General features: G+C 44.3%; 1 protein-coding gene and 1 pseudogene across 1 annotated transcript in view; one reads left to right on the forward strand and one right to left on the reverse strand.

The window, feature by feature from the left end:
- Positions 1-7,877: 7,877 nt before the first annotated feature.
- Positions 7,878-21,086, forward strand: part of DCAF12 (DDB1 and CUL4 associated factor 12) — a 37,352-nt gene continuing 24,143 nt past the window's right edge. Inside the window, exons 1-2 of the mRNA XM_061163804.1 lie at positions 7,878-8,258; positions 9,574-9,828. Of these exons, the coding sequence (XP_061019787.1) occupies positions 8,181-8,258; positions 9,574-9,828 (333 nt within the window). The 5' untranslated portion in view covers positions 7,878-8,180. The remainder of the gene's footprint in view (positions 8,259-9,573; positions 9,829-21,086) is intronic.
- Positions 11,365-20,246, reverse strand: LOC133071255 (iron-sulfur cluster assembly 1 homolog, mitochondrial-like; annotated as a pseudogene).

Raw genomic sequence — 21,086 nt, forward strand, 5'->3', positions numbered from 1 at the left:
ATTTATTTTTTGTGTCTTTTTTAAACATTTATTTATTTATTTCATTTTTAGCTGCATTGGGTCTTAGTTGCAGCACTCGGGATCTTCGATGCATGATTTTCGATCTTCCCTTGTGGCGCACAGGTTTCTCTCTAGTTGAGGCTCCTGGGCTCGGGAGTCGCAGTGCTCGGGCTTAGCTGTCCTACAGCATATGGATTCTTAACCACTGGACCACCCGGAAAGTCTCTTTTGTGTCCATCTTTTCCTTTCTTGCTTTCCAAGATTGCACTTTGAACACATTTTTTTAATAAGAAAAAAAAGCTATTTTAAATAAGTAAATAGATTTACTCAAGATTCTGAAAGCAAGTTATTGCAGCATTACTCTCATCACAGTATATGGATTCTTAACCACTGGACCACCCGGAAAGTCTCTTTTGTGTCCATCTTTTCCTTTCTTGCTTTCCAAGATTGCACTTTGAACACACTTTTTTAATAAGAAAAAAAAGCTATTTTAAATAAGTAAATAGATTTACTCAAGATTCTGAAAGCAAGTTATTGCAGCATTACTCTCATCACAGTCTCTTCCCTGTACCTACTGTTGACATCACTATGAACATACCTAGAGGACTTTGTGAAACATACATTTGACTTACTCTTCATTCAATCATTCAACATCTAGGGAATATGTCAAATGTGGTAGATGTCTTCCCAGGCACTAGGGATAAGGGTGTCCTTTGCTTGAGTAGCTCTCAAGCTAGCGGGAGAAACAGTCATATTGGTAGAGAAAACAGACCATTACAATACAATGTGATAAATTAGCCATAAAAAGTTTCTGTGGGCACACAGAGGAAGAGTATCTTAGCCAGATTGAGAGATGAGTAATGGTAGGAGGAGACTAGTCACAAAAAAGATGATGCTCAGGTCCAAGAAATTATTTACTAAGAATGAATGATTCTGGGATTTCCCTAGTGGTCCAGTGGCTAAGACTCCACCCTTTCAATGTAGGGGGCCTAGGTTTGATCCCTGGGGAACTAGATCCCACATGCCACAACTAAAAATCCTGCATGGCACAATTAAGACCCAGCACACCCAAATAAACAAATATTTAAAAAGGAAAAGAATGAATGATTCTTATTAGATACTAGAATGAGTAGACTAACAAGGGACACATTAATCTTGGAAGTTTCAAATTGTGCTCATTCACTAATTTATCCATTTATTCAACAATTATTCGTAGAGAGGTAGTATGTGATGATGGAGAAGGCAATGACACCCCACTCTAGTACTCTTGCCTGGAAAATCCCATGGATGGAGGAGCCTGGTAGGCTGCAGTCCATGGGGTCGCTAAGAGTCGGGCACGACTGAGTGACTTTACTTTCAGTTTTCCCTTTCATGCATTGGAGAAGGAAATGGCAACCCACTCCAGTGTTCTTGCCTGGAGAATCCCAGGGACAGAGGAGCCTAGTGGGCTGCCATTTATGGGGTCGCACAGAGTCAGACATGACTGAAGTGACTTAGCAGCAGCAGCAGTAGCAGTATGTGATGAAAGTGAAAGAGGAGAGTGAAAAAGTTGGCTTAAAGCTCAACATTAAGAAAACTGAGATCATGGCATCCAGTCCCATTACTTTATGGGAAATAGATGGGGAAACAGTGGAAACAGTGTCAGACTTCATTTTGGGAGGCTCCAAAATCACTGCAGATGGTGATTGCAGCCATGAAATTAAAAGACGCTTACTCCTTGGAAGGAAAGTTATGACCAACCTAGATAGCATATTAAAAAGCAGAGACATTACTTTGCCAACAAAGGTCCATCTAATCAAGGCTCTGGTTTTTCCAGTGGTCATGTATGGATGTGAGAGTTGGACTGTGAAGAAAGCTGAGCACAGAAGAATTGATGCTTTTGAACTGTGGTGTTGGAGAAGACTCTTGAGAGTCCCTTGGACTGCAAGGACATCCAACCAGTCCATCCTAAAGGAGATCAGTCCTGGGTGTTCATTGGAAGGACTGATGCTGAAGCTGCAACTCCAATACTTTGGCCACCTCATGCAAAGAGTTGACTCATTTGAAAAGACCCTGATGCTGGGAGGGATTGAGGGCAGGAGGAGAAGGGGATGACAGAGGATGAGATGGCTGGATGGCATCACCAACTCGATAGACATGAATTTGAGTAAACTCCGGGAGTTGGTGAGGGACAAGGAGGCCTGGTGTGCTGCAATTCATGGGGTTGCAAAGAGTTGGACACGACTGAGCGACTGAACTGAACTGAACTGAGTATGTGCTAGGCACTAGAGATATAATGGTAGCAAAAATAACTATAGTTCTTGTTCTTGAGGAGCTTATACAAATAACCATGTAGATAAACATAAAATTTAATTGTGTCAAGTGCTACAAAGGAGAAGCATATGGTGCTATGAAACTGAATAATTCAGCAGGGAAGGATTATAACTAGTCAAAGAGGCAGGGAACACTTTTCTGAGGAAGTAACATTGTAACTGAGACCCAGAGAATGACTAAGTATTACAATAGCAAATAGTCAAAAAGATGAACTTAGTTCAGTTCAGTCGCTCAGTCGTCTCTTTCCGACCCCAGGACTGCAGCAGGCCCTGCTTCCCTGTCCATCACCAACTCCCCGAGCTTGCTCAGACTCATGTCCATCGAGTCGGTGAGGCCATCTAACAATCTCATCCTCTGTCATCCCCTTCTCCTCCTGCCTTCAATCTTTCCATGAACTAAACAGAGGTAAAGCTGTGCCCAGGTCCTGGAGCAAGAGGGAGCATTTTGGTTAGGAAGAATTGAAAGAGGGCCAGTAGGGCTGGACCTAAGAAAGGAAGAAGAGTATGGTATGAGATGTGGCTAGAGTCAAGTTAGGAACCAGATCAAGCAAGGTCTTATAGGCCAGATTAAGGATTTTATCTTTATCCAAGGAACAAGAGAAAGACATTGAAGAAAGTTAACCTGGAGGTGAGAATGGGGATGACTTACTCAAATTTGCATTAAAAAAATCTGCAGAACGCAGAACAGAAAAAAAAAAAGAGGTAAGAGTGGATATTGGTAGTTCTTCTAGGAGACCTTCACAAATGGTGGGATCAATAGGTGACAGATTTGGACTAGGGTAATGGAGAGATGTGAATTGACTCAAGATACTTATAAAATAAATAGGGTTTGGTGATGGAATAGATGTGTGAGTATATGAGAGGGTATGAGAACTGGGAGAGGCAAAGGTGATTCCCAATTTTTCACATACCTGGAGAGAATTTTCGTTTTGTTTGTAAAGCTGAAGGCAATGTGGTGAATTCAATGTCCTCTCAGGTTCATCTCATCCTATGGCTACGGTCTTAAAAATTTTCCCCTTCCTGGCCTGATTGTCTCTTATAAATTACAGAAGAATAATCCAGGTGAAAGAATTTAGAATGTTTCTTTTTTCCTTGCTGTTCCACACAGCTTGCAGGATCTTAGTTCTCTGACCAGGGATCAAACCTGGTCTCCCTATAATGGAAGCACAGAGGCCTAACCACTGAAATGCCAGGGAATTCCCATAGAAAGTTTATTTCCTTATACTGAGGTATACTTACTTAAACTGCACAATCATTAAACCTACAGCTTGATGAAATTTTATATATGTGTACACTAGTATAATCATCACCAAGATTAAGATATAGGTATTTCCAGCACACCAGAAACCTCCTTGGGTTCCCTTCCCAGCTAGTAACCACCAAGAATAATGACTATTTTGACTTCTATTACTGTAATATGGGCTTCCAAGGGGGTAGTAGTCATAAAGAACCTGCCTGCCAATGCAGGAGACACAGGAGACTCGGGTTCAATCCCTGGGTCGGGAAGATCCGCTGGAGGAGGGCATGGCCTGAAGACTCTTATGGACAGAAGAGCCTGGTGGGCTACAGTCCATAGGGTTGCAAAGATACACGACTAAAGCCACTTAGCACACACCCATTACTGTAATATTGTGATATAAGAAATACATATATCTGGTTTCATCTCTGGTTCAGCAAGAGCTCCTAAAACTCTTGTAATTTACCAAGTGATACTGTTTAGAGGAGAAGCTATTGTTATTCATAATAAGTCCCTTTCAACCACACTTGAGTTTCTGTTAGTAAGGCGACTCAAGATGGGCCCCTAGGGCTTTCCTGGCAGCCCTGCCATAAAGAATCCACCTGGAAATTCAAACAGGAGACACAGTTTGCTCCCTGTTCTGGAAGGATCTCACAGGCCTCAGAGCAACGATAGCAACTAAGCCCACAAGCTTGTGCTCCAGAGCCCAGGAGCCACAAGTACTGAGTCCATGTGCCTCAAATACGAAGTTTGCTTGCCCTAGAGCCCGTGCTCTGCGACAAAAGAGGCCACAGCAATGAGAAGCCTGTGTACCACAGCTAAAGAGTAGCCCCTGCTCTCCACAATGAGAGAAAAGTCTCCACAGCAACGAAGACCCAGCACAGCCAAAAATAAATAAAAATTTTTTTTTTTTAATTAAAGAAGGGCCCCTGGAAAACTTTAGGATGGGGGCTGTTTGCCAGAGGAATCAACTTTGTGATTGGAATGGTGAAATTTTCAATCCCACTCTCCTAATTGTCAGGAAGGAGGGAGGGACTGGGGACTGAGTTAATTATCAAGGGCTAGCGATTTAATCAAGCATGCCTACATAGTGGGACCTCCATATAAACCCTAAACCATAGGGTCTGGAGAGCTTCCAAGAGTTGGTCAACATATCCATGTGCCATGAGGTGGAACACCCCAAACTCCATGGGGACAGAAGTTCTCATGCTTCAGGGCCCTTCCAGATCTCATGTACCTCCCTCATCTGTTTATTTGTATCCTTTTTAATATTCCTCATCTGTGCATGCTCAGTTATGTCCAAGCCTTTGTGACCCCATGAACTGTAGCTCACCAGGCTCCTCTGTCAATGGAATTTTCCAGGCAAGGATACTGGAGACTAGGTTGCCATTTCCTCCTCCACGGGATCTTCCCGACCCAGGGATCAAACCCACAGCTCCTGGCATTGGCAGGAAAATTTTTTTACCACTGAGCCTCCTGGAAGTCCCTAATATCCCTTATGATAAACCAGTAATAGTATTTATGTTCGGTGAACCATTATGGCAAACTATCGAACCTCAAGAAGTCATGGGAACCCTGTTAACCTATTTTACTATTGATTGACATTTGAACTACTTTCATGAATTATTTATGACTATTATGAATAGAGTTACTACAAATATTCTTGTAAATGACTTTTGGTGGACAAAAACACTCATTTCTATTTGGGTTTACAGCCAGAAGTAAACTGCTTCATCATAAGGTACATGTGTTTAGCTTTGGTAGGTACTATCATAGATTTTTTTTCCAAACTGTACCAATTTACCACACCCACTAGCAATGTATGAGAGTTCCAGTTGTTTCTCACCAATACTTTGGATTATCAGTCTTTTTTTTTTTCCATGTTAGAAATTTTTATTCCCCGTCTAAGATTTCACAATCAGTATGATAACAAGGAGTGGCTGGCTGACAGTGTAAGCAATTTGACACTAAATGGCGAGGATAGAAGATCCTTAAATACGGCTATGACTTTTGTCCCTGATGACCTGCTTCAGGCCTGTGGTACTCCTGCCAGGAAAGCGTGATCATTGTTTGCGAGGAACCATCAGACGGACCCAGCTGGAGGGTTCTTCTCTGGGATGAAAGGTATATCCTATGAAACTGCAAGGAACACGAAAGACAGGTTAAGACAGAGGAATGTGTCCAGACTGGGAGCGGCTGGCTGCTGCTGCTAAGTCGCTTCAGTCGTGTCTGACTCTGTGCGACCCCATAGATGGCAGCCCATCAGGCTCCTCCGTCCATGGGATTTTCCAGGCAAGAGTACTGGAGTGGGTTGCCATTGCCTTCTCCCTATCAGTCTTTTAAAAACAACTGTAACTTTTAAACTTCCAAATGAAGTTTGGGAAGACCGAGGCAAAAGGAGAAGAGGCCAGCAGAGGATGAGTTGGTTGGATAGCAATACCCATTCAATGAACATGAACTTGGGCAAACTCCAGGAGAGAGTCGGACACGACTTAGCGACTGAACAACAACTCACTTTCAAAAAACTCTTCATTCTGTTTTATTTCCACAGAAATGGTGAGCTCCGCTGGAAGGTACATTCAGGGATAGTTCCTGGGATGTCAAGATGAACTGCACCAACCTGGAGGGTGAGCCTATAACCTATATAGCGGCAGAGGAAACCAAGATCTAAGCGCAGCCCAACATGAGCCTAGAGATTCTCAAAGGAATTCCAGACTCTTGCCCAATGAGCTCCTGAGTCATCCAGGGCATTATGAGGCAAGACAGAACTGGAACAACAGGCTCAAAAAAAGGAAGCTGACCCACTTCTGATCCACTCACTGTGTGTATGTCTCCGAAGGGCTAGACCTGACCAAGTAAGATGGAGCTGCCTTTCCCAAGGTGGAATTAGGGGTTAGTGGCAGTGCTGACTTGGGATGGCGGAGGACACTGTCTCAATCTGGTCTTTGGTTCGGCTTGGAAAACAAACCCAGATCTCCTCCTAGGCAGAACTTCAGATGGGCCAACAGAGCTCCCTGGAGGTATGAGGCCTGAGGCCTGAAGCCTGAAGGGATCAGCAGGTAACTGGGCACTAACAGCCTGAGACCCATCAGGAAGCTTTTTGCTTCCTCAAAGGATTTCTTTGCCTGAAGAAAGGTGGGGGCTGGCACTCACACCCCTACAGAATCTTCTGGAAATGGAGGCAGAGGTGATCCTGAAGAAGCCCCCTTGCCTGGCGACCAATGTTAGCCCTCATTGAACTGAAAAGTCCAAAGCTCCTCTCTTCTCAGTGATTCAGATTTTCATGCTATCTGCCCTGATGGAGACACAACCTGGGCCCTGGGGGACGGGCAGGCAGTGGCAGTCCCCGGTTCGTTCCGGTCCTCAGGACTGCGTGGGCGACCTAAGAAACAAATCACAGTGGCACGCCTATTTCATACAGCACAAAAGACAGTTTGACCGGCAGGTCACGGGACTCTAAAGGGAGGCGAGGTCCCACGCCGCAGCTAAAGGAGACGTGACTTCGGGGCGGTTGCGACTAGGGCAGCAGAGACGGTCAGGCGGAGAAGGAGGCCAGTGGAGGGAGAAGACTGTGGGAAAATGAAGCCTGAGAGCTCCCCAGGGGTAGTGTTGAGGGTTACCTGGGCTGATTGTGGCAAGCAGGGTAGGTTCTCTACAAGTGTGAAAGTCCGGATATGCTGGCGATGATTTCCAGTCAGACTCTAACTTGTGGGCTGGGGTGAAGTGTTAGTCTGACTCTTTGTGACCCCACGGACTGTAGCCCGCCAAGCTCCTCTGTCCATGGAATTCTCCAGGCAAGAATACTGGAGTGGGTAGCCATTCCCTTCTCCAGGGGAATCTTCCAGACCAAGAGATTGAACCTGGGGCTCCTGCACTGCAGTTAGATTTTTTACCGTCTGAGCCACCCGGGGTGGGGAGAGGAAGTTAACGCCTCCTCTCACAGAGTCCAGCCCTTGGCGCCAGGGCTTGGTTTCATAGGTTCCAGAAAACGCGCAGGGCTCAAGAGATAACACCAGTGGCGACTGCGGGGCAAAGGCGTGTTGAGAGGGAGTCCTTCCGCGAGCAAGGTTAAACGTCCTCACTTCCGGGTACGTCCGGAAGGGCGGCTGCGGCTGCGGTGTTGGCGGCCAAAGCCCAGATTCCTTTGCCCCGAAGTCGCGCACCTCCAGCGGCCGTCAAACGGCAGTTGAAAAAGAGCGGGCGGCCGTAAGCAACAGCCTCGAACTCTAAGGCCAGCCCTATACCCCGCCCTTCCCTCCGGACTGCGTCTCCGTGGCGACGCGAAACGAACTGCGGCTGCGCAAGGGTGACGGAGCGCGGGCGAAAGGGAGGGGGTGTTTTGGTTCCAGCCGCTCGCCGTCCTTCCTAGACCCGGTCGTCTACAAGCTCGGGTTCCTGTCTCCCTTTTCCTTTCCCTTCCCTTTCCCTGCCCCGGTCTTCCCTCCCTCCTTCCCTGCTGCCTGCCTGCCTTTTTTTTTTTTTTTTCCCATTGCTGCCCGGGGTCCGGGCCATTTTCCGGGCCGGGCGCACTAAGGTGCGCGGCCCCGGGGCCCAGTATATGACCCGCCGTCTCGCTCCCCCGCGATTCCCCCGCCCCATGTGGCTGCGGGGCCGCGGCGGCGCTGCCCACTATGGCCAGGAAAGCAGTTAGCAGGAAGCGGAAAGCGCCCGCCTTGCCGGGAGCTGGGAGCGACGCTCAGGACCCACAGGTGAGAGCCGAGACGCCTGGCCCCGGGTGATAGAAGGCCGAGGCACCTGGAGGATAGGGTTCGCACTTTGGGAACCAGAATGAGGTCCAAGGTCTTGGCGGGGGGCGGGGGGAGGGGTGATGTGCGGAGGTGCGTAGAGCGGAGCCCTAGCCTATAGGATCAGGCCTGGGTCCTTAGGAGTTCTTTGGATAGCAGATAGGCCCGCAGGGGTCAGAAATTAAAGGGGAATTTGAAAACGAGGCCTGTTCTGGGGAGACCTACAGGCGGGAATGGGGCTTGAGGAGAAAACAGTCTGGGCTTCGGAGAAAGAGAAACCGAAGTCGAGGAGAATCGGGAACAAAACCTCGCCTAAGATACTGGGAGGGAGAGTGAGGTCCGTCTTTCGGTGGCCGGGGGACGGAGATGGTTGCGGCTCTCAGGAATGGGTACCCAGGCCCCCTTAGATAAATAGTTTACAGATATCACCCTGTCCCGCTCTCTGAGTCTTGAGTCTCTTCAGACTCATATTTCCCGTTCCTCCCACCCCGTTGGTGTTTGATTTTTCGAATTCTACAACTGCCTGGAGCGCGGACGTGGTGACAGGCAGACGGCCATTACTAGGGCATCCCTGAAAGACCTGGGACCCCAGTTGGGCTTCTTGGGCCGCACCTACCATGCTCCACGTAGAGTACAGGCTGAGAGGGAGAAGGGGGGCCATTAGAGATGCAGCCCAGGTCTGTATGGTAATCTCTGGGCCCTTCATTCCCTTCCCTATTAAGGATAGTTTTAAGGTTAAGGAATCCATCTGCAATGTTGGAGACCCTGGTTCGATTCCTGGGTCGGAAAGATACCCTGGAGAAGAGATAGGCTACCCACTGCAGTATTCTTGGGCTTCCCTTGTGGTTCATCTGGTAAAGAATCTGCCTTCAATGCGGGAGAGCTGGGTTCAATCCCTGGATTGGGAAGCTCTCCTGGAGGGAAAGGCTACCCACTCCAGTATTCTGGCTTGGAGAATTCCATGGACCGTATAGTCCTTGGCATCGCAGAGTCCGACAGTACTGAGCAACTTTTACTTTCACTTTAAGGTACCTGAATCCTTCACTTCTAAAAGGCCTTAAAAAACCTATTGTCCTCTTTTATGCTTTCATTCCTTTGTCTTCCAAGTCCTTTTTTCCCACAGCATCTTTTCTGTGGCCTTTGAGATTGACTTTCCTGTTGCATTGTATTTGTAGCTCTGTTCTATGTAAATCCTGCGAGGTGAGTTCTGTAATACGGGAGGATCCCTAATTCTGACAAAAGTCGGCAAAGCCTTGATTTCTCCTTTTGCTCTCCACAGTTCGGCTGGGATCACTCACTTCACAAAAGGAAGCGACTCCCCCCAGTGAAGAGATCCTTAGTGTACTACCTGAAGAACCGAGAAGTCAGGCTACAGAATGAAACCAGCTACTCCCGAGTGTTGCATGGGTATGCAGCACAGCAACTTCCCAGTCTCCTGAAGGAGAGAGAGTTTCACCTCGGGACCCTTAATAAAGTGTTTGCATCTCAGTGGCTGAACCACAGGCAAGTGGTGTGTGGCACAAAATGCAACACGGTAAGTGTCTGGGTGGATATGGACTTTCTCCTGGCTCTGGATATATGGCTCCACATGCCCTAGTATCTCACTGCTGGTTTTCCCCATCAGTTCTTTGGGGAGGAGACTGCCTTATTATCCATTACATCTCCTCTTATCTGTCCATGACTTCTTCTCTATTCCTTTTTCCACTCCCACATTTCTTTTCTGATAAATCTTCAGAGGAGTCTAGTTCTGCAGGCCTCTTGTATTATGGATGTGCCACTGCTTCTACATTTTTTTTTCCCTTCTTTTTTATGCTGTTTTTTTAAGTCAGAGACCTCAGAGGAGAGGAAAGAGAGGAAAGAATGATAGTCAGGGCATCATTCAGGATACAGGATAGTGAAAACCTTGATGTTGTTTGCTAGCCTAAGGGTATATGTAGAAGCCTGAAGATAGTTCAGTTCAGTCGCTCAGTCGTGTCCAACTCTTTGCAACCCCATGAATCGCAGCACGCCAGGCGTCCCTGTCCATCACCAACTGCTGGAGTCTCCCCAAATCCGTGTCCATTGAGTCGGTGATGCCATCCAACCATCTCATCCTCTGTCGTCCCCTTTTCCTCCTGCCTTCAATCTTTCCCAACATCAGGGTCTTTTCCAGTGAGTCAGCTCTTCACATCAGGTGGCCAAAGTATTGGAGTTTCAGCTTCAACATCAGTCCTTCCAATGAACACCCAGGACTGATCTGCTTTAGGATAGACTGGTTGGATGTCCTTGCAGTCCAAGGGACTCTCAAGAGTCTTCTCCAACACCACAGTTCAAAAGCATCAATTATTTGGTGCTCAGCTTTCTTTATAATCCAACTCTTAAATCCATACATGACTACTGGAAAAACCATAGCCTTGACTAGATGGACCTTTGTGGAAAAAGTAATGTTTCTGTTTTTTAATATGCTGTCTAGGTTGGTCATAACCTTCTTTCCAAGGAGTGAGCGTCTTTTAATTTCATGGCTGCAATCACTATCTGCAGTGATTTTGGAGCCCAAAAAAATAAAGTCAGCCACTGTTTCCACCACTTCCCCATCTATTTGCCATGAAGTGATAGGACCAGATGCCATGATCTTTGTTTTCTTAATGTTGAGCTTTAAGCCAACTTTTTCACTCTCCTCTTTCACTTTTATCAAGAAGCTCTTTAGTTCTTCTTCACTTTCTGCCATAAGGGTGGTATCATCTACATATCTGAGGTTACTGATATTTCTCCTGGTAATCTGGATTCCAGCTTGTGCTTCCTCCAGCCCAGCATTTCCCATGATGCACTCTGAATATAAGTTAAATAAGCAGGGTGACAATATACAGCCTTGACGTACTCCTTTTCCTGTTTGGAACCAGTCTGTTGTTCCATGTTCAATTCTAGTTGCTTCCTGACCTGCATAGGAATAAGGCAAACACTTTATTTTAGGGGATAGAATCTAAAGATGTATTTTTTATTAGAAAGGGCAGGGAAGTGTGTTTGGTGGTATATTTCAGGAAATAGATGCTTGGTCTTTGCAAAGTAGCCTTCTGAAAAGGTTTCAGAAGCAAGAAAGTTGAATATGACATGAGTAGGAGAGTATTTTTTACATAGCATGATTTAGATAATTATAAGTGAATGAAGGGAAAATTTTATCAGTAAATTTAGCCAGAACAATTAAAAGCATGGATAAAATAAGTCAATTCATGATTGGCTATTGTGGCTATGATTGGGATAGAAGAGTAGAAATAGCATGATGTCAGGTAAATAAAGACAGGGCCTGCAGGTAGGAAGTGGTTTTGAATAATGTGAGAAAAGATGGGATATAGGTCCAGCTGCTGTCTCTGTTTTCACCTCACCATGAGTGAATAGTTTATCCTGGATAGAAATGTATCTTGGATCAGTTGACAGAGAAGATAGCTGTAGATCAAGAAAGTCTTTTTTAAGTACTAGGAGAAGTGTTTATATATATATACACGTAATTTTAAAATTAATTTTTGGCTGCACTGGGTCTTAGTTGCAGCAGGAGGGATCTTCTGTCTTCATTACAGCATGCAGACTCTTAGCTGAGGTGTGTTGGTGCTAGCTCCCTCTGTATGTGTGCACTCACTTGCTCAATTGTGTCCAACTCTGGACTCATGGACTGTAGCCTCCCAGGCTCCTCTGTCCATGAGATTTCCCAGGCAAGAATACTGGAGTGGGTTGCCATTTCCTTCTCCAGGGGATCTTCCTGACCTAGGAATCGAACCTGTGTCTCCTGTGGCTCCTACAATGGCAGGCAGATTCTTTACCACTTGAGCCACTTGGGACCAGGGATCAAACCCAGGCTTCTGTATTGGGAGTGTGGAGTTAAGTTTTATTTTTAATTGTTTATTTACTTTGTTGTTTTTTTTTTTCGGTTGCACTAAATCTTCGTTGCTGCACACGGGCTTTCTCTAGTTGCAGCCAGCAGGGGCTCCTCTGTTGCAGGCGCACGGACTTCTCATTCTCTTGGCCTCTCCTGTTGCCAAGCCCAGGCTGTAAGCACTCAGGCTTCGCTAATTGAAACACGTGGCCTCAGTAGTTGTGGCGCAAAGGCTTGGCTGCTCTGCAGCATCTGGAATCTTCCTGGACCAGGGATCAAACCTGTGTCCTACGTTCAGTTCAGTCGCTCAGTCATGTCCAACTCTTTGCCACCCCGTGGACTGCAGCACGCCCGGCGTTTCTGTCCTTCAGTATCTCCTGGAGCTTGCTCAAACTCATGTCCATTGAGTCAATGATACCACCCAACCATCTCATCCTTTGTTGTCCTCCTCCTTTTGCCCTCAATTTTTCCCAGCATCAGGGTCGTGGGTGTGTGTGTGTTCCTAAATAAATGGAAAGATACTCTGTGTTCATGGATTAGAACACAAAGTGATCTACAGAATCAGTGCAATCACTATCAAAATCCCACTTGGCTTTTTTGCAGAAATTGACATGCTGAGAAATGTATGAGAAATTCATACAAAATTTCAAGGAATCCAGAACAGCTCTGAAAAAGAACAACAAAGTTGGCAGGTGGACTCTTTTTTTAAAATTTTCAGATGCTTCACTTTATTTTCCTTGTAAGGCAGCCATGCATTACACACATTAAGCACGTGACCGTCACATGATTTCTTCCCTCAATAAGCCCCAGAGTTTCTGTAGCTCTCCTGGGGCCTATAGCCCGAGCAGTCCTGAGGAGTCAAATGTTAAAACATTCTCCATAGCCACGCGTACCTTTGATGTTTGGGTTACTGAACACACACTCACTGGATAATTTGTTTTCAACCTAGTCCCTTTCTGTTCCTTACAGTGTTAACTGTGCTTTCTTCTTGATGAACGCTCTGACTCCATCTTGAGCAGCTTCTTCATCAGAGTCTCCTTCTGTCTTTTTATTGGAGAGTGTAGGAAAGGCCATTACGGCCCCTGGTTCGGATACCAGTTTTCACACCAACAAGTTCAGGCTTAGCTTTAAGAAGTTGTTTTATCTTGTTTGCCTTGAAGGTGTCAGGGTGAGGGGGTTTGGGTGGGCTGCAGCTTCCTCTTGCTTACAGCCTGGACGGTGGCCTGGACGAGTGAAGCCAGCATCCTCAGCGCCTTGCGCTGGAGCTCAGCCACCTCAGCCTCTTTCCATAGACATGGCGAGCACGTTCGCAGGCGGATTGTTATGCACTGTAAGACCAAGGAGGTCTCCGCAGACAAAGATTTACATATCAGTTTTGAGGAAGAGTACAATACCATGGTGGTTGAGGCCAAGCTTTCATTTCCTCTCCTGTTGAAGGCTGCTTATTATAAAGAAGCCTGTCAAAAACTAATAGTGGTGGCAAGCTCCTGCAAAACTTCCTTTTCTTAGTGTCTCAGGCTACCACTCTTGTTTTAAGCGAACTGTCATCATTGTCACTTGACTGCAGAGGAATTTAGAGGAATTCATTGCACACCCTACACAAACCATCATAGTGTTTTGCTCAGCAAATGTTGCTAATTGTAAACTGAATCATCATAGTCTTTTGTTTCTTGAACTTACTGATGACCTTTTGAAGGTGAGAATAACATTAAGTAGTAATTTAACCTACTCTTAATACGTTCCTCTTTCTGTCTTCCTATTTCCTCATGACTTAAAGTGTTTTCCTTCCTAGGTCCTTAAGACTCAAAGTGGAAGCTTGTTTTCTTTTTGTAGTGTTTTTCTTTGCTTAGCTTTCAGAACCAAAATTGGGAATCAGAAACAGTGCTCTTCTCTGAACTTTGTAATATTTGGCAAATGGTTCCTTTTTCTGTGCCTTTGTTTTCCAATCTGTAAAATGGGAGTGGTAACATCCAGTGCTGAGAATGTAGCTGTATACATCTTCAGAAATATTTCAGGTTAGCAATATCTTATTCTTCAAAAGGAGGAGTGGTGATAATGAATCCAAAGCCTTTTCCCATGCTCTTAGCACTCCCTGGGACTTCCCTCAGTTTAAAAGGAAAATTACTTAAACAATTAGAACTCTCTTTGACTAGTAGTTGAAGATTTTGGGAAGGGAGGAGTTCATGTCTGATTCTTGGTAGTAAAGTTTTGATGTATTGAAATTTTACTGTCAACGAAATGATTTAGATGTAGGAAAAATGTACCACAACTATTTATATTCTAAAATAATCTTTTAATACATATCTGTGGGTTAGAAGCTCTTTTTCTCTTGGCTGCTGTTGTTATTTATGAGCTATGTGTACACAGGTCACTTGACACAGATCATTTCCAGATTAACTGACTTGGGGCTATAGTACAGAAACATTAGTTGAGGCAGTGGGTTGTCCTGCCTCTGCTAAAATATTAGCAGAGGTATTGTAAATTATTCTGTAGCTTGATTCCTGCAGTGAGAATTTCCCTGTGCTGTAGGCTGACACTCAAACTAGAGGCCGTCCTTCAATCTCTCTGAATTCCCTGGGCCTGGTAATTACAGGAATTAGATGGTCAGCTTATGTTGTTGTGGTGGTTGTTTATTTTTTCCCACACCACACAGCTTGTGGGATCTTAGTTCCTTGACCAGGGGTCAGACGTGTGTCCCCTACATTGGTAGTGTGGAGTCCTAACCACTGGACCACCAGAGAATCCCTAAGCCGATATCCTAAACATTAATAACATTGTTCATTCACTAAGTTCTGTCTCACTCTGCGACCCCATGGACTTCAGCATGCCAGGCTTTCCTATCCTTCATCGTCTCCTGGAGTTTGCTCAAACTCATGCCTATTGAATTAGTGATGTCATCGAACCATCTCATCCTCTGTCGCACCCTTCTCCTCCTGCCCTCAATCTTTCCTATTATCAGGATCTTTTCCAGTGAGTTGGCTCTTCACATCAGGTGGCCAAAGTATTGGAGTTTCAGCTTCAGCATCAGTCCTTCCAATGAATGTTCAGGGTTGATTTCCTTTAGGATTGAAACATTAGTACACTCATATTTTTACTGAATTATTTAAAGAAGAGGAGGTAGTCTAGCCTTAATTGGAATATGGGTTGGGGAACCAGGATGGATAGGTATATTTTGCTGGTTTAGTGTTACAAACTCAGGTTATGTACAAAACCGTACAGAAAAGCTAAATAAGAGTAGCTTGCCAGGCACAAAAAACCATTTGAAGAGAAAATATTTAGTTTTGTGTTTTTAATTAGTTGAAGTTTGAGAGGGGGTAAAGATTGAAGTTGGTGGTTTAGGAGTCACCTGTGTATAAGGGATTATTAAAACTGTTCTGTTACCATGGAGAGAGGGTAGAGAGGTCACTCTTGGGTTTTATAAACCTTCCCTAAAATTGCAAAAGTGTCATTTTATGTATATTTTCTGGGCATAATGTGGGGAGAGTGGTGTAGGGGAGCAGTCTATAGATTTTATTACATTTTCTTTGTTTATTTGGCTGCACTGGGTCTCTGTTGCAGCACTTGGGATCTTTAGTTGTTGGCATGTGGGATCTAGTTCCCTGACAGGGATCGAACCCAGGCCCCCTGCATTGGGAGCCCAGAGTCTTAGCCAATGGACTACCAGGGAAGTCCCTCACTACATTGTGAAGGGGTGTTGTGAGCCAGAAATGGGTAAGAACCATTGATATCGACAGAGAAGTTCAAATAGAACCTTGGAGAGCACCTGCATTTATGGGGCAGGAAGAACTGCTATAGGGGGAACAGGGAGGTCAGAGGAAAACCCAGAGAATACCAAAAACAAATCAAGAAAGTGGATATTTTGCGAGGGGTCAGTTTGGGAAGGATGGTGATAGGCAAGAGTGATAAGGTATCCAGAGTTTGGGGTATTTAATTTTAGACATGAACTCTTACTTCCCATTTTTTGACTTTTGGAGACTCACTCACCTATAGTAGATAAAATTTCTCCTTGTAGCTAGGATGATCTCCACCATAGGGAACTATGGAGCCTCAGTAGAGGATGTTAGAAAGGATTTACGAGGGTGACTTGGGGAAAGACTTAAGTATTAATAAATTGGATTTTCACAGGAAAATCTCCTATGAAATTATTTTCACCAAGACCCCAAAGCCTAACTGATAGTAGCAGGCTAACTCCTGGTTGCCAGAGCTGCTTTTATCTTTTTCACCATCTCCCAAGTCATGGTCAGAGATATACTGCTGACTTCACTGTTAGGCCTGGTGAATCATCATGATGCAGACAAGATGAACTTGGGCTGCAGTTTGCTGCCAGATAAGAGGAAGAAGGACCTTGCAGAAGCCTAATTTGGGGGTGGAGTGGAATGGTAGTTACCAGAGTTAAGAAAACAGCTAAATTTTTATGTCCTTGAGTTGACATATTCAGATTCCTAAAATCATAAAAGCAGAATATGAAACTCAATTTGAGATACACGGAAACAAAGGAAAAATGTGGGAGTTTTGTTCTGACCAGATTTTTTTTTATTCATTCTTCCTTGTCTCACTATTTTATTTTCCCAAAGGGATTACCTTTAAAAAATGCTTTAAAATGCTTGCAGAATTCCTTGGGTTCAGCCAGATGTACATCTCAGGTTAATAGCATTCTTATCTGTATGATCTGCCCGTATTTTGTAGTTAAGATATTAACCTGCTAACTAGGTTTTAGTTTTTTCAGTGGCATATGGTTATTCTTTGTCTAGTAAAACATGTTCACAGTTATCCCAAAATTAGTCTTCATCTTATTTTAGAATATTTGATTCTTTTGATTTTACATGTGAAAGCCATAGAATTGCTATCTTGGCAAGTTTATTCTGCTGGGGCACTTGTGCAGAAATGTTTCTAGGTTGGAAATCATCGTGGAAATACTTCCAAAAGTCTGAAGTTCTATGTCAAGTTAATTGATGTTATAAGGCTTAGGAAGAGGGGCAGTAGAAATAAGTTTATACCTATTATATGTGATGGTGCTAGAGTTGGCAGCTCCTTTCTAACTAATCTTCATCTTGAGAAGACCTTGCTTGGCTTAACACAGGTATGGGCTCCAGAAATCCTGTTCAGTGTATTGCAGGCTTTGGTCACCCTCTGTATGTGAGAGGATTAATGGTCAAGAGTGGTAGGGCCTGACCCATGCACTTGAGAGGCAAGAATATACAATGGACAAAAGACAGTCTTCAATGAAAATTGATGCTGGGAAAACTGGGCAGCTACATGTAAAATAATGAAATTAGAATGTTTTCTTATATACAGAAATAAACTCAAAATGGATTAAAGGCCTATGTTTCAGACTGGAAACTATAATAAAACACCTAGAAGAAAACATAGGCTGAAAACTGACATAAGGACTTCCCTGGTGGTCCAGTGGCTGAGACTACACTCTTAATGCAGGGGGCCTGGGTTCAATCCCTTATCAAGGAACTAGATCCCACATGCCACAACTAAGAGTTTGCATGCTGTAACTAAAGATCCCACATGCCACAACAAAGATCGAAGATCCCGTGTTCCACAGCTAAGACCCAGGACAGCCCAAAAATAAACATTAAAAAAAAAAACTGACATAAATCACAGTAGTATTTTTTAAATATATCTCCTAAGGGAAAAGAAAAAGAGCAAAATAAGCAAATGGGACCTAATTAAACTTTAAAGCTTTTGTACAGCAAAGGAAACCAGCCACAAAATGAGAAGACAACCTACTAAATGCAAGAAAATGTTTGCAAATGATACAAACAATAAAGGGTTAACACCCAAAATGTATAAATAGCTCATACAACTCAATGTCAAAAGAACAAACAACCAATTAAACATTGGGCAGACAGACATTTTTCCAAGAAGACCTACAGGGACTTCCCTGGTGGTCCAGTGGTTAAGAATCCACCTCACCGTGCCAGGGACACTGGTTTGATCCCTTAGCCTGGGGAGAGCCTGCATGCCTCGGAGCCGGTGTGCTCCTGAAGCCCACGCGCTGAGAGCCCATGCTCTGCGGCGAGAGGAGCCACCATGAGGAGAATCTCGGCAACCAAGAGGAGCCCCGTTGTCCACAATAAGAGAAAGCCAGCTTGGGGCCGCAGAGGCCCACCATGGCCGAAAACTAAAAATACATCTCTAAAAAACAAAGAAGATACACCAGATGGCCAAGAAACACGGGAAAACATGCTCAGCGTTTTTAGTTACCAGAAATATGCAAATCAAAATCATGAGATGTCACTCACACCTGTCAGAATGGCTATTATCAAAAGACCGCAAATAACAAGTGTTGGTGAGGACGTGGAAAAAAGAGAACCCTTGTATGCTGTGCATAGGAATGTAAATTAGTACAGCCACTATGGAAAACAGTATGGAGCTTCCTTGCAAACTAAGGATAGAACTGCTGTAAGATCCCAGCAATTATGGATCATAATTTGGATTTCTGACCAAAAAAAGTAAAAGTGAAAACCCTAGTTCAAAAAGATACAGGCACCAGTGTTCATAGCAGCATTATTTACAGTTGCCAAGATATGGAAGCAACTTAAGTTTCTCATCAACTGATAGATAAAGAAGATGTGAGGGGCTTCCCTGGTGGTCCGGGGGCTAAAGACATCACATGCTCAGTGCAAGGGGCCCGGGTTTGAGCCCTGGTTGGGGAACTACATCTCACATGCTGCAACTAAGATCAAAGATCCTAAGTGCTGCAACTCAGACCCACCACGGCCAAATAAATAAAAATTAAAAAAAGGATGTGAGATACAAGCACACACCCATACATATATACATGTGTGTGTATGTTCAGTCACTAAGTCATGTCCAACTCTTTGAGACCTCATGAACTGTAGCCTTCCAGACTCCTCTGTCCAGGGGATTTTCCAGGCAAGAATACTGGAGTGGGTTGCCATTTTCTCCTCCAGAGAATCTTCCCAACCCAGGGATCAAACCCATGTCTCCTGCTTTGGCAGGGGGATTCTTTACCACTGAGCCACCTGGAAAGCCCGTATCCACATACATACATACAGACACAATGATGGAATACTACTCAATCATAAAAAACGAAAATTTGCTGTTTGCAACAACATGGGTGGGCTTGGAGGGTATTATGCTTAGTGTAATAAGTCAGAGAAAGACAAATACACTATGTGTTATCACTTACATGTGAAATCTAAAAAACTAAAAATTAAAGTATGTACAGAACAGAAACAGATTTCTCAGATATCAAGAATAAACTAGTAGTTACCAATGGGAAGAGGGAAGAGGGGAAGGGCAAGATAGAAGTAGGGGATTAAAAAAAAAGTAGGGGATTAAACAGTACAAACTAAAAACAAAAAGAAGTACAAACTACTATGTGTAAAATAAACTAGAACACAGGGAATAGAGCCAATATTTTATAATAACTTTAAATGGGAGTATAAGCCATAAAAATTTTGAATCAGTGTTGTATACCTGAAACAAGTATAAGTAAATTAGCCTTACTTGAGTAAAAATTCTTTTAAAAAGATTAGGGCCTGAACAGCAATCCTGTGGAAGGAGTCAAGAATTTTAGGGCAGCTTTTCATAACCGGAATATTGGTAAATGTTTTGGTGGTTTCTTCCTTCTCTGGGGCTTCACCTCTTATTGCTGGGTGTTTCACATTCTTGGCTGCTGCCCCATAGATGACAGCAACCCTGCACCTTGGACCCTCAGTTACTGTGACCGTCAGGCCACATGCACCTGTGTACACAGGTAGACATGCATTTTCAGACATTGTACCCTCAGTTGACAACCGCCTCAGAGCCTGAGGTGTGCTCTTTATTTCAGATACAGTCTGTTGGAAGCTTGGGATGTTGGAGAATGAACATAGGGGTAACATGCTGACTCTTGCCCTCCAGGCTTTATTTTCTAATTTGATCCTTGATAGGCAGTTACAATCAGAGAAAACCATCTTTACTTCTTGTCAAGCTGACACATGGGCATTATTTTCTGCTGGATTGTGAGTGGTGCCTGGATCTGGTTGAAAATGAGAGTCAGAGGAAAGAGTTTTTCCTGGTGATATCTAGGAGTGCTGCTCTCCAGCTTGACCTTAAGCAAGATTCTTCCTGTGTTTCCTGATCTGGGAGATAAATGGAAGAAACTAACCCAAGAGTGGCAACTGGGTTCAACCCAGAATTAGGGTTGGACTGCAGCTTCTGGTTTCTTAAACTGATTCCACTTGAATGGTCTTACAGGCCTTCAGATCCTTAGAGGCCACCAGTCACTCTCATACGTTAAGTGGGGATGTTTTCATCAGGACAGTTTTTGAATGTGAGAAGAAATAGGGTAATGTTTCTCCATTTCATTGGTTAGAATGTAGTAGGACAGTTTTGTGGTTTGTGTCTACTTTTACTAAATTTATAAACATTTATTGATTTTCTCCTGAGGATAGCAGAATGCTGCTTTGTATGGGATTGGAGTGAAACAATATCTATAAACAGTATTTATAGAAACAAATCTGACATAGCTGGAAGGGACTGTAAAGATAACAGTTCTAACTAACCACTGACCTCCACTTTTTCTTTTAGAGTTGGAGAAACAGACCTAAAGGGAGAAAAGCCTGAGATTCCATATTGAGTTAGGTGTGGACCCCAGTTTTCCTTATTCTTTCTCAGAATTCTTTGTTATACCAGGTACTCGTCAGCCTTTCACTGCAGTACCCCCCCAGTGGCAGAGAACTGCCTGACCTCTGCTCAGTTTGGTTGAGATGTGATACGTAGCTATGGACAAAGTGAATGACAGCATAGATACCTCACTAGAAGTATCAGCCAGGACTGCTCCAAGAAGGAAGTCATTCCTAGCTAGGATATTCAGAGGAGATTTCCTGGAGGAGGAAGAGGCTTCTGCAGTGGCAAGGAAGCAGGAATATCCATTTCATAGCAGAGTCCGAACACACAAGGAGTGTTGAGGGACCCTAGATAGACTC

The sequence above is a fragment of the Dama dama genome, chromosome 16, assembly GCF_033118175.1.
Source record: "Dama dama isolate Ldn47 chromosome 16, ASM3311817v1, whole genome shotgun sequence".
In the NCBI taxonomy this organism is placed as follows: domain Eukaryota; kingdom Metazoa; phylum Chordata; class Mammalia; order Artiodactyla; family Cervidae; genus Dama; species Dama dama.